At 38.2% G+C, this 11,135-nt stretch overlaps 1 protein-coding gene across 2 annotated transcripts; it reads right to left on the reverse strand.

The window, feature by feature from the left end:
* Positions 1 to 2,199: 2,199 nt before the first annotated feature.
* Positions 2,200 to 11,047, reverse strand: shhb (sonic hedgehog signaling molecule b). Of its 2 annotated transcripts, none has more exons than XM_058796075.1 (3): positions 9,881 to 11,047; positions 4,267 to 4,528; positions 2,200 to 3,480 (listed from the first exon to the last, which is right to left on the reverse strand). In XM_058796075.1, exons 1-3 carry the CDS (start codon positions 9,890 to 9,892, stop codon positions 2,801 to 2,803), a joined length of 954 nt encoding a protein of 317 aa, XP_058652058.1. In that variant the 5' UTR covers positions 9,893 to 11,047; the 3' UTR covers positions 2,200 to 2,800. The 2 variants fall into 2 exon arrangements, with proteins under 2 accessions (XP_058652058.1, XP_058652047.1); XM_058796064.1 differs by lacking the exon at positions 9,881 to 11,047 and adding an exon at positions 6,091 to 7,359.
* Positions 11,048 to 11,135: the final 88 nt, after the last annotated feature.

Raw genomic sequence — 11,135 nt, forward strand, 5'->3', positions numbered from 1 at the left:
ATTAATAAATTGGACTTGTATTTATTTATTTATTTTTTTAAATTGCAAACAGTTTGAAATTTAAGCAGGCTGTTAATATTTAGTTTGGATTTTTAATAGTCATGTTTCATGAGCTTTGTGTTTTAATTTAAAATCATATCATTTCTTTTATTGATTGTGCTTTGAAAAAGCTGTGAATTCTTGTTTAATCCTAATTCTTAAGTAATTTAAGAATTTTTAATTTTTAACCAATTCAAACAGTTATGTTTTCAAACACTGATGGAGATGTTGATTTAACCCCCCCCCCCCCATCTAAAATCACACAGACCACTGAAAGAATATGTGGTTCACTGCTTCTTAGATACAACAAGACCGCCTCGCCTATTGTGCTTGGTCTTTTGCTTGCAACAGACGTTTCATTCTGAAATATTTTCCAAGACGCTAACGTCTTGTGTTAGGGAATGTCAACATTTGCAGAGAGTGGCCCTGCTCTAATCCGGCAGACTGTGGGATAGAGAGAGGATTAGGGGCTAGTTTGTTTTCCTGGTCCCTTGGAATGTTCCTTTAGCAGTGCTTTTGTACCTGGGCCGGGCCCAAGGTCATCCCTCTGTCTCCACGCAGCTCCTTTTGTGTCTTCCAGCAAGTCTCAACCACACAGAGTCAATACCGCTCCCTCCTCAAAAGCAGAATGTGAGTGGAATTTCAATCCTTGTCGCAACACTCTCTAAATGTTACTTACTTTTCTCATTAAGCAATTTGAGTCCCCCTCCCCACCACTACCAGTGTTGTGTTTGAGTAAAATGTTGAGGGGGAAAAGATCAGCATACCAGTGTATCTCCCGACCTGTCTGCATCATTCATCGCAGGTTTTGTGCCTGGTGTCTGATTGAAGTCTGATGGATTAACTGACTCAGGTGGGCAGTGTTATTGAGCTAGTCACTGCTTGAACTTGTGCCAAAGTTGAGCTTCATTGCTTTCAATTATTTTAGAGCTTTACGTGAATGGGCCTTTCTACATCTCTCCATAAGCTCTTGTAGAATGAGTTGAATGGCCTTTGAATCATCCGCATCAGTACTTTACCAATACTTGCAGTTAAAACTCTGGCGTTTCTTTCTTCAGTAAGACCTTTTTGTAGCTATTTTCTACATTAAACATATTTTTTCCCCAAGACTGCTCAGGTCTCTTTCAGGAATACGTTTTGCTCATGTTGAGCTTGTAGAGCTTGATTTGACTACCGAGACTACAAAATTATTGATTTTTATATTTGGTGCTCCCTTAACATCTGTTAGGCCAACTGCCACGGGAATGCACTAACAATCATGTCAAAGGTTACATAGGAAAGAACATTTTAATTAACTTGAATGTACTTGTGCAGGGTTCTGTTTTTATTTTAGCTACTGATCTGCTATTTGAAAAGCAAGCTGCTTTTAATATAGTGATTAAGTCAATGTAAAGATCTAACTATATATACTTCATGTTGACAGGATGATTTGAAAATTTAAATTCTAAGCATTTTAAAACGAAGGATAACCTTTTTCTGTTTCTATAGGATTTTAGAAAAAAATCATATCGTAAGCAAACCTGGATCACACAGTGTGACAGAGCCGTAAAAAGCCAGTAGATGTCGCACAACATCAGCTGTGTGAGATACTCTTGCTCCATAAGCATAATAGACATATTAAAAGCATCATAGCATCATCAAGCATAAAAGGCATTTTGTTGTGATATCAAATTTATGTTGTTGTGTGAGGTATTGGTTATCAGAACGGGAACGCAAACGCTTTGAAATTGGTGATAAGGGTTTTTACTTTATGAAAGTCGAAAACTGAGAAAGCTTACTAAAAATATTTCAAGGGTCGAGGCCAAATGTTCATGCTAACAAATAAGCTATGTCTCATGTCTATTTTGAAGTACACAGCATTTATGGACTTGTAGTATTCAATTAGATATTTTGTTATTTTGCTATTTCTAATCCAAATTCTGAATTGGCTTTTCTATTTTTTTATTTTTAAAAAAAATACTTTTAGCTCCTTTTACGCGAGAGCAATTTACGGAGAGCTTGGGGGAGGGTCTTAAAAAATGTTGATTTTTTTTTTTTAGTAAGCAGCGTAGCCTACGAGCGATTCAGTAAAGTTAGGTTAGCCTATAAATTAGTGAAAGTGAAAAAAAAAAAAAAAGGATCCGCTACTTATTTACCACTTTCAAAAATATGTAGGCTGCGTATTCCACGTAGATAACAAAATGTTTCCTTTCAATTTCCTTTAAGGTCATCGAATAATTTGCACAATGCGTACAATGAATTTATTTTGAGTACTTTTGTCAAGAAATGTACATTTAAACAAAAAGTGTTAGTGTAGTGAATACACAAACGTTGAAACAGTGGTCAAAACAATGACACTTGACATGTTTGACATAATGACATGAACAGTTCGTTGATACATCGCAACTGTTTAAATAAATTGAACTTTGCACTATTTCAAATAACGAAATATGATTCTGGAAATACTTTTAGATCCGTCAAAAATCTATTATACAAATCTGTGTATAAAAATATAATTTTTGAGCGCCATCCTATGCTTATCCAATAAAATAGATCAGTCGGTTGCACACTGTACAGCCCTGTAAATTCAATGCTTTCTCTTATTACGTATAATCTCTCAAAAATGCGCAAAAACGGTCACATCATGCTTGAATCGGTGTGTTTCCAGAGACAGATGATCCGATACAAATAAATTATTCAATGAACACTTTAAGGCTTTTCTTACAGAAAATAAAGATACGTTTGAGTCTGATGCCCACATAGTGATACTGTAGCTGCAGTCTCAACTTAAGTGTGAAATCCCGAGTGGATGGAAAGAGTCTCTGTCCAGAAGCCAAGAGCCGATGTGAAACAGCATATTTGAGTACCAGTGGATGCCGTCCTCCTGAAAAGTGACGTTTGAATCACGAGCCGGGAAAAGCCACGTCATCAGCTTGTGACTTAACCTGACCGGTGCAAAAGCCCAGTGCGCCCATTTGTGGCTCTCGATAACCGCGTAACACGAAGCCAGCACCCGATCCACTATTATGGTTCCGTGAGCGGTGACTGGCGCGTAAGAGCCCTCGTGCTCTTCAGTGTAAATCCTCTTCACTTTAACGCTCTTGAGGCTCTTGCCTGTACCTTCCGACACTAAAACAGTATCTCCAGGCTTCACGTTGCTGGCAAATGTTGCTGTTGTCCCAGAACTAGCTGAGGCGTTTCCAACGAAGACGAGGTGCGCGGCTGTGAGGGTGAGCTTTGTAAAAGGCTCTGACGTCTCGATGACGATGAATTGCCTTCTCGTTGTCGGATCGTGGTCCATGAACATCATGAAGTCGCTTAATAAGACGTTTCCCTCCTCGTCCGCTGCTAAAACCCGGTCGCCCACTTTAAGATCTTTGATGTGTTTCCTCCTCCCGTCTGCGAGTGTCACCGTGCCAGATCCAGGAAAGCATCCCCCTGATTTAGCAGCCACTGAATTTTCTGAGATAGAAGCGAAAATAGACAACTTAGGCGGATATTTATAAAGCACTCTGCAAAAATCGATGCATTGACACAGGTTTAAACATGATGGTGCTGACATGGAAATGATCCAAACTCGTGTAGAGACTGTAAAGAAGCAAGTGTTGAAACGCTTGTCTGGCCATTCTGGCTCCTGAATTAACACAAACTGATCAGACATTGTCATTTAAATTGAGCCTACAGACTTTGCTTTTCCCTGATCCCTTTAGTTTTGTATAACTGTTTGCACAGGTGCAGAGATCCCAACGTGCCAATTGGCCCTTTGCGCACATAATTAATTTGTCGCATTTAACACTTCTTGTAATGGTTTGTCATTGGATTTCAGTTACTATTTCAGCTGCTTTTGGTTCCTTTTTTTTAGTGTGTTAACACTAGTTGTGTTCCGTTTCCATATCCACAAATTATTCCCTTGATAGCATAGGCCTACTGTTAAAAAATGAAAACATGCATGAGGCACCATTTGGAGTCTTGACATAAGATCCCAAATAACTCTAGAGACTGTCAAAACAAAATCTTAATTTTCTTGATAGGATTTGTGAGGTAACCCAAGAGGTTCTCCGATTTGGCAATTTGAAAACCATCAGTATGCCAGGCTTTTCACAATGTGAGCCATTTTTTTGGATATGTTTTTCATAGAGGCTACACGTTAACACATACATAGAAACAAATATCTAAGCTATGCATCTAAACTATCGCATAAGCTGTATGGTGAATGCATATCAGTTACAGTGATGACATTGCGCTCACCTGCTTTGACAGAGCAGTGTATATGGGCTTTGGATTCGTAATAGACCCAGTCGAATCCTGCCTCCACTGCAAGTCTAGATAGCATCCCATACTTGCTTTTATCCCTGTCCGAGGTAGTTATGTCCACCGCTCGTCCCTCGTAGTGCAAAGATTCTTCGAAATGGTGACCATCCTCATCCCAGCCTTCAGTGACGCGCAGTTTCACACCTGGCCACTGGTTCATGACGGATATCGCCAACGAATTTAACTTGTCCTTACACCGCTGGATGAGTGAAAGAGACAGGTTATCAGTATTTACAACACAGACCTTCCTTTTAAAGTTTGGAAGGTTTACTGAATGTTTAGATATTAAAAAAGCATGCGCAAAAGGTCTGTCGGTCCTCCTCTCCAAGTAGCCTAATTTCTGCAACAAAAGTTGGAGTATCTGCATTCATATCAGCAAACGACTGTTAAAGTGACGTGTATATTGTTTCTGTGTTTTTTCTTCTTCACATTTTCTTGCATAATGCTGAATATACCCCTGAATTGTCATCTTGGATGTCATCATTTTAAAATCAGATTGATCTTTAACGCAGTATAACAATACGGAGTTATACATCACTAAGCACATTGTCGGTCTGAGTTTGTGCGTAAAAGATGTGTGCGCTGGGGAAATCGTTTGTTGCCACAGGTCAAGAGCGCAGACTCCAGACCGACCGATCGATAACCGAGAGGAGTAAATAGAGCTGAAAATTCAAGTTCTTTCTCTCAGCCTGTGCGGCAGCAATCAATTACAGAGACGTTGCCACCAATTATTCGCTGATGTTGCTTTAATTAAATGTCAGTATCTTCTATCGCGCTGTGAACATGTGCTATTATTTTACTATACAAGGGCAAGTTGTTTAATTTTTTTGCTGGACATTGTCAGGGAAACGTGCACTGTAATTTGGTTACAAATAATTCTCTTAAAGCATTGTCATCAGAGAAAGCAGTCGAGCAGCTGATTGGAATAAGCGCGCTCACCACGGGAGCCGGTAATATCCAGTACTAGACGCGCAAAATCAGTGGCAAAGATCACTTGTGACCCACATTTTCCATTAAGTACACAATAAAAGCAGGTCATGAGATCTGTTCACAAAGAATCGCAGATGTGATCTTGAGGAAACGCATTAATTGATAGGGCGCACCAGAAAAAAATACATATTACGCAATGCTTACGATGTGTGGAGGCGGGGTGTTTCGTGTATTTAATTATGTTATTAACTGTCAAAGGTCTGTGTGGAGAAAAGAAAAAACTTATGCTCAGCACATGCTTTCAACCACTAACACTAAATTATCCAACGGTGCCAATTTTGCAGTATAATGGCAAGGCAATAAAATCCGAACGAGCGCTGAATGGTCATTTTGATTTAAATTAAACAGTCAAAATACAAAAATATAGCTCACACGTTCCATATAAAGTAGGCAAATATAGCTCAGCTGTTTGATTAAAAAATGTTATACATGCAGTTATAGTTTTAGCTTTACCGCGCGCTTTCAGTGTCTCCAAAGTACCTGGAAACAAAGTCCCGTCACAAGTTTTTACAGCCTAATACAATATGAGATTTTACATCAATAACTTTATTTTCTATTTATTTAAAATTTTCTGTACTGGCGCGTTAAAGAACCCAAAAACCAATACACTGATCTAAAGTACCATCACTATTATTATTATTATTATTATTATTATTATTTAATTAATCTCCCAGAAACCATAGGAAACTCAAAAACCTTTTACAGCAAACATGGGCATCCATTATTTAAAAGAGTGTAAGTCTGGGCAATTACGCACGCATGGGTCCATACCTTGGTCATCAGTCTGTCAGCGTTTGTGTTTTCCTCGTCTTTAAAGATGATATCGGGATTATAATTCGGAATCAGCTCTTTAAATCTCTCTGAGTTCCTTGTGATTTTGCCTTCGTATTTGCCGCTGGCCCCGAGCGTTTTCTCGGCAACGTTGGGAATGAATTGCTTGTAAGCCAACGGGGTTAATTTCTTTGGGTGTCTTCGTTTTCCATAACCTCTACCGGGACCACAGGCTAATCCACAAGGCGTCAGAAGCAGGCTGATAAAACACAGAAAAGCAATTTGCTTCAGATGCAGCCTTACGTCCATGACGTTAAATGATCTCTTCGGATCTTTAAAGTTTAGTCTCTCACAGGGTCTTCTCGCGCGTACCGGATGGATGCTACCCAACGACCACTACCGAAGCAGGTGCAATAACGACCGCTCTCGATAGCCACTGACTGAGCACATTGGAGGCTGGCTGTCACAGCTAAGTGGGAGACGAAAGAGCGACTTAGTTTGACGGGAGGTAGGGTCAGACGCTTATGAGTAGAGGCAGTCTACCCATATGAATTACAGAGCAAATCTATGGCAGGGGGAGGGAGTCTATTGACTCGACGGAGTGCCGTCCAACTATGATGCCATCCAAGCAAAGACGGTCTCCTTACCTCCGTTTCTGCAGAAATGACACAAACGTATTCTCACGTTGCCATGGTAAATGTGTCGATTAATATAAGCGGAGTGGTTATGAAAATGATATTTTAAAGAAACAAAAATATGTGGTATTTCAGAATCAGCCCTTTTATTGGTTTTAGTGCACCCTTTTTTAACAGATTATATATTTCTTGAGGTTAATATGGCAGATTAGACATCCTTTTGTCATTTAAAATAAGATCTTTTAGATTTTGAAATGAAAACTGAAACAACTCCTTGTATCCTTGTGCTGTCTATCCATTCCTTCCCAATGACTTTTTTTTTTTCTTTTTAGAAACTTCTCTTCAAGACTGGTGTAGACCTCACGAAGCTGCTAACAGCGGCACAGGACCCTAAATCTGTTGGTCTACGATCAAGCGATGCCATAGAAGAACCATTTTTGGTTCCACAAAGAACCATTCAGTCATAGGTTCTTTAAAGAACCATCTCTTGCTTACGTTTTTATAATCTGAAGAACCTTATTCGCCACAAAGAACCTTTTGTGAAACAGAAAGGTTCTTCAGATGTTAAAGGTTCTTTATGGAACCATTTAGACAAAAAGGTTCTTCTATGGCATCGTGAAGCACCTTTATTTGAGTGTATGTATCCTTTATTTGTCTTTGGTAGGGATTAATCAGGGCATCCAAAGTCCAGTCATGCATTTCTGTCTTAAAGTTAGAGTTTAGATCTTGTGTGATGACATCTGAAAGATTAGGTTTATACCAACTCTTCCTATTTGCTATTTGTCTTTATGCACTCAAAAAAAAAAAAAAAACACTATTAGAAATTACTAATAAAACTTAGAATTGCTAATAGAAAAGCATGTTCAGTTGCTGAAAACTTTCCTGCGTGTTAAGTTTGTTGATTGTTGTTGTTTGTGCTGAAATGTCTCATCCTCTTATCTGACTTGATCTGATATCTTTTGACCCTGCATTTTGTTTTGTGGAGGGGGTTTGTTGGTATAGGCAAAATGAATGAGTGGTGCATCTCTGAATTTATAACACCTACCTGGTTTGGACTTTCAAGGGCTTCTGAAAATTGGCATGTGAGTGAGCAAAAACTCACCCTCTTGCCACTCTATGATTTGACCCACAGATGACTCAGTTACACTTGAAAACACTAAATCTGTCCCACTCTTAGAACTAATTGGCTCGACTGTTTATTTATGAAGCGTAAGAGTTGATTTATGAACATTTTGTGTCTTCATTTGCTGAAACAAATCTATGTAGGTGATCTGAATATATATACACACACAGTTTATAAGAGGTGTAGGTTTATACTCATAGGATCTGTTAACAGGATACGTCAGACTATGAGATCAGTTCTGCAACAGGTGACTTTCAAGTGTCCCATGATAAATGAAATGGCCATTTAATCTCTTCAAATAGAAATCATAAGTAGTATCTTTAAAAAAACTTTAATAAACTTGGATTTTTTTTTTATAGATGTTCAACTTAAAATGAGATAAAAGAAAATCCATTTGTTTAATATTATCCAGTGCTACACAACCGTACACTTGTATACTCTTCATTGTCCTCTTCTCGCAAAATATATAGTCCCGCAATCACTCTTAAAAGGATGAGGTGACCTTAACTCAACAAAAGCTCAATTTGTTAGATGAAACCATTCGTGCTTTTGATTTAGATGGGATGATGGTGGAACAGGACATCCTTACATCATTTGGCTGTCCTGACAGCTCTGAGTGAGACTTTAGTGAACAGACACAAGGGTTATGCTCTTCAAAGTTACCGAAGTCTCAGTTCCCTTTGAAAAAGACAAACTTGAGTTACAATATGTACAGACCAGTAGGCTAGTCCAATAAATCAGACAATATTTTTGAAACCGCAGTGTTTTAACAGCACATTTTAATAGCAGTGCTAGTTCCCTCTTGTCAGAATTGTAAGTGCGTGTGTGTGTGTGTGTGTGTGTATGTATATGTATATATACACATGCATACACACACACAGTATTGTATTTTAATTAATAGCAAAATAGGAGGACAAGGTATGTTATATATCAGTGGATGTCTGTTGTTAACTTTATCTACAACCATATTAATTGTTTAACTTTTCCTTCGTCACAATATACTCCAATTAAACAAGAGCAAGAATTAGCATAATAACTGTTGAAATTGTTTTCAACCCCTCTAACCTTTGAAAATACAGGAATTCAAAGGAAAACATTATCTGTGCATCACTTGTAGTTGTTTGATGGTTTATGTGAATGCTCAGTGCCGAACATCCATCTGGTCAGGTCTGAAAGGCATACTTGAACCATTATTTTTAGTCCTTTAAAATACCTGTGGACAGATGGGTCACTGGACCAGTTAAGCTGTTTCAGATAGGTATGGTTTATTCTAGTCAAAAGCCAAAAGGCCATCCGCATCCTCAGGAAATACCTGGCTTTACTAATGGGAGGCCTCCTTTTTAAGTTTTGACGGACCCTTGTAAATGTTATGGCCTTCCAATATCTGGTGGTGAGACTTGTAGGGGTTTCTGACAATGGTTACAGGGACCCCTTGAATGTGCAGTGCAATGCAGTTTCCATAGCAATAATCTGAGATTTTTATGCTCATTTTGTGAGGTTGTATGACTTGGACCTATGCATGAGATCTGTTACTTTCTTTTTTTTATTCCATAAGCTAAAAACATTCAGTACCTCCCACATTCAAATATACAGTTCATTTTCTGAGTATCAGATCAGGGCTTAACATTAAGAAGGGCCATTGCTTAAGAATTTCAGGACAGTTAACAATATTAAAGATGCACATTATCGGTACCATGTCACTTATTAGTTATATAAGAGTTATTCATCGTATTCACTCTTAAAAATAAAGGTGCTTCACGATGCCATAGAAGAACCTTTAACATCTGAAGAACCTTTCTTTTTCACAAAAGGTTCTTTGTGGTGAAAGAAGGTTCTTCAGATTATGAAAAGATAAGGAAGAGATGGTTCTTTAAACAACCTTTGACTGAATGGTTCTTTGTGGAACAAAACATGGTTCTTCTATGGCATCGCTTGAAGAACCTTTTGAAGCACCTTTATTTTTAAGAGTGTTAGTCAGTATTGGATATTTAATTGGCCATGCTTATTTCATATGTATTTGCATTTAGGTTACCTTTGCTGTCATCTAATGCCGAGTTCACACTGCACGATTTTCAAACTCGTCGGATCGCTGTTGTTTTCACACTGCGTGACTATCTGGGGTAGCATTCAGTCGCTGCTGTGTTCACATTGCACGATGGATCGGCGACAGGGGCTTTCACATTGCACGATTTCACAATAGGAAGAATCGCCGACAACTCTGTCTGATCCGCAAACTACGTTTCACAACAAAACACACGCGAGAAGTGATAAGGAAATAACGCGAGAACCTGCGTGTGTCAGACCGTTGTTCTCGAGCGAGACTGGAAGTATTAAAAAATATAGCCAGCAAATTGTCTATGTGCTGATTTCCAGCTACAAAAAGAAAGACAGATTATGCAGGAGGGAGATGCAGGGATTGTGTTCTGCAAAGAGTGGTAAATAATAATTTGCAGTAACTGTTATGCTGATGTTGCGGCTGGTCAAGCCTTTGTGCTCGTTTCTGTATGATATAGTTGTACATATTAAAATACTGATATGGTCTATAACTCCTCACTGAACTTCCCTCTGCCCTGTATCTTTGTCTCTCATTGGCTGAAGGTCATCGTGATGTAGTTTTCAGTCAGAAATCATTGCACACAGCATGATTGTGAATCGCCGACAGCTCCAGATATTTAGCATGCCAAATATTTCACAGGCGTCGGCGACGTGTCGGCGATTCCCTCAGATCGCGTCTGTGATAATTCACACTGCGCGATTGTCACTCGCGTGAACGAGCTCCGATTTGCCTCCGATGTCGGGCATTTGTCGGCGATTTATCAAAACCTGTCGGCGAGTGAAAAATCGGGCTAAAATCGTGCAGTGTGAACTCGGCATAACACTCACTTAAAGTTAGTTTTTAAAAAGACTGATACTGTTATTTAATAAGCTATTTAAATTTAATCTTCAGCAAACCTAAAAATGAATGTCCATATTTCATAATAAAAACACTACAAACTAAAATTATTCATTTTAAAGGTGAATTTAGGCACAATATTGTAAATGAAATATATTTATGTTTTGGTGCCTAAATTAACTTTTGAAATGATTAAATTTCAATATTATTTTTAAATTAAATAAAGTTTTTGTATCGGAAGCATCATAATAGGTTGAAAATTGTTAAAACATTCAGTAATAGTGTGCATAAATCTTTAAGATTGACTTGGAGCTATATATATATAAAAAAAAAAAAAAAAAAAAAAAATATATATATATATATATATATATATATATATATATATATATATATA

Source organism: Onychostoma macrolepis, chromosome 02, assembly GCF_012432095.1.
Source record: "Onychostoma macrolepis isolate SWU-2019 chromosome 02, ASM1243209v1, whole genome shotgun sequence".
NCBI lineage: Eukaryota > Metazoa > Chordata > Actinopteri > Cypriniformes > Cyprinidae > Onychostoma > Onychostoma macrolepis.

Bases quoted from the DNA above. Each gene is read 5' to 3' on its own strand.
- shhb (XM_058796064.1), bottom strand. From the start codon at position 6,399: ATGGACGTAAGGCTGCATCTGAAGCAAATTGCTTTTCTGTGTTTTATC. The intron at 4,529-6,090 runs GTATGGACCCAT...TCACTCATCCAG, and splicing joins CTGACAGACTGATGACCAAG to CGGTGTAAGGACAAGTTAAA. The intron at 3,481-4,266 runs GTGAGCGCAATG...CTTCTATCTCAG, and splicing joins ACACTGCTCTGTCAAAGCAG to AAAATTCAGTGGCTGCTAAA.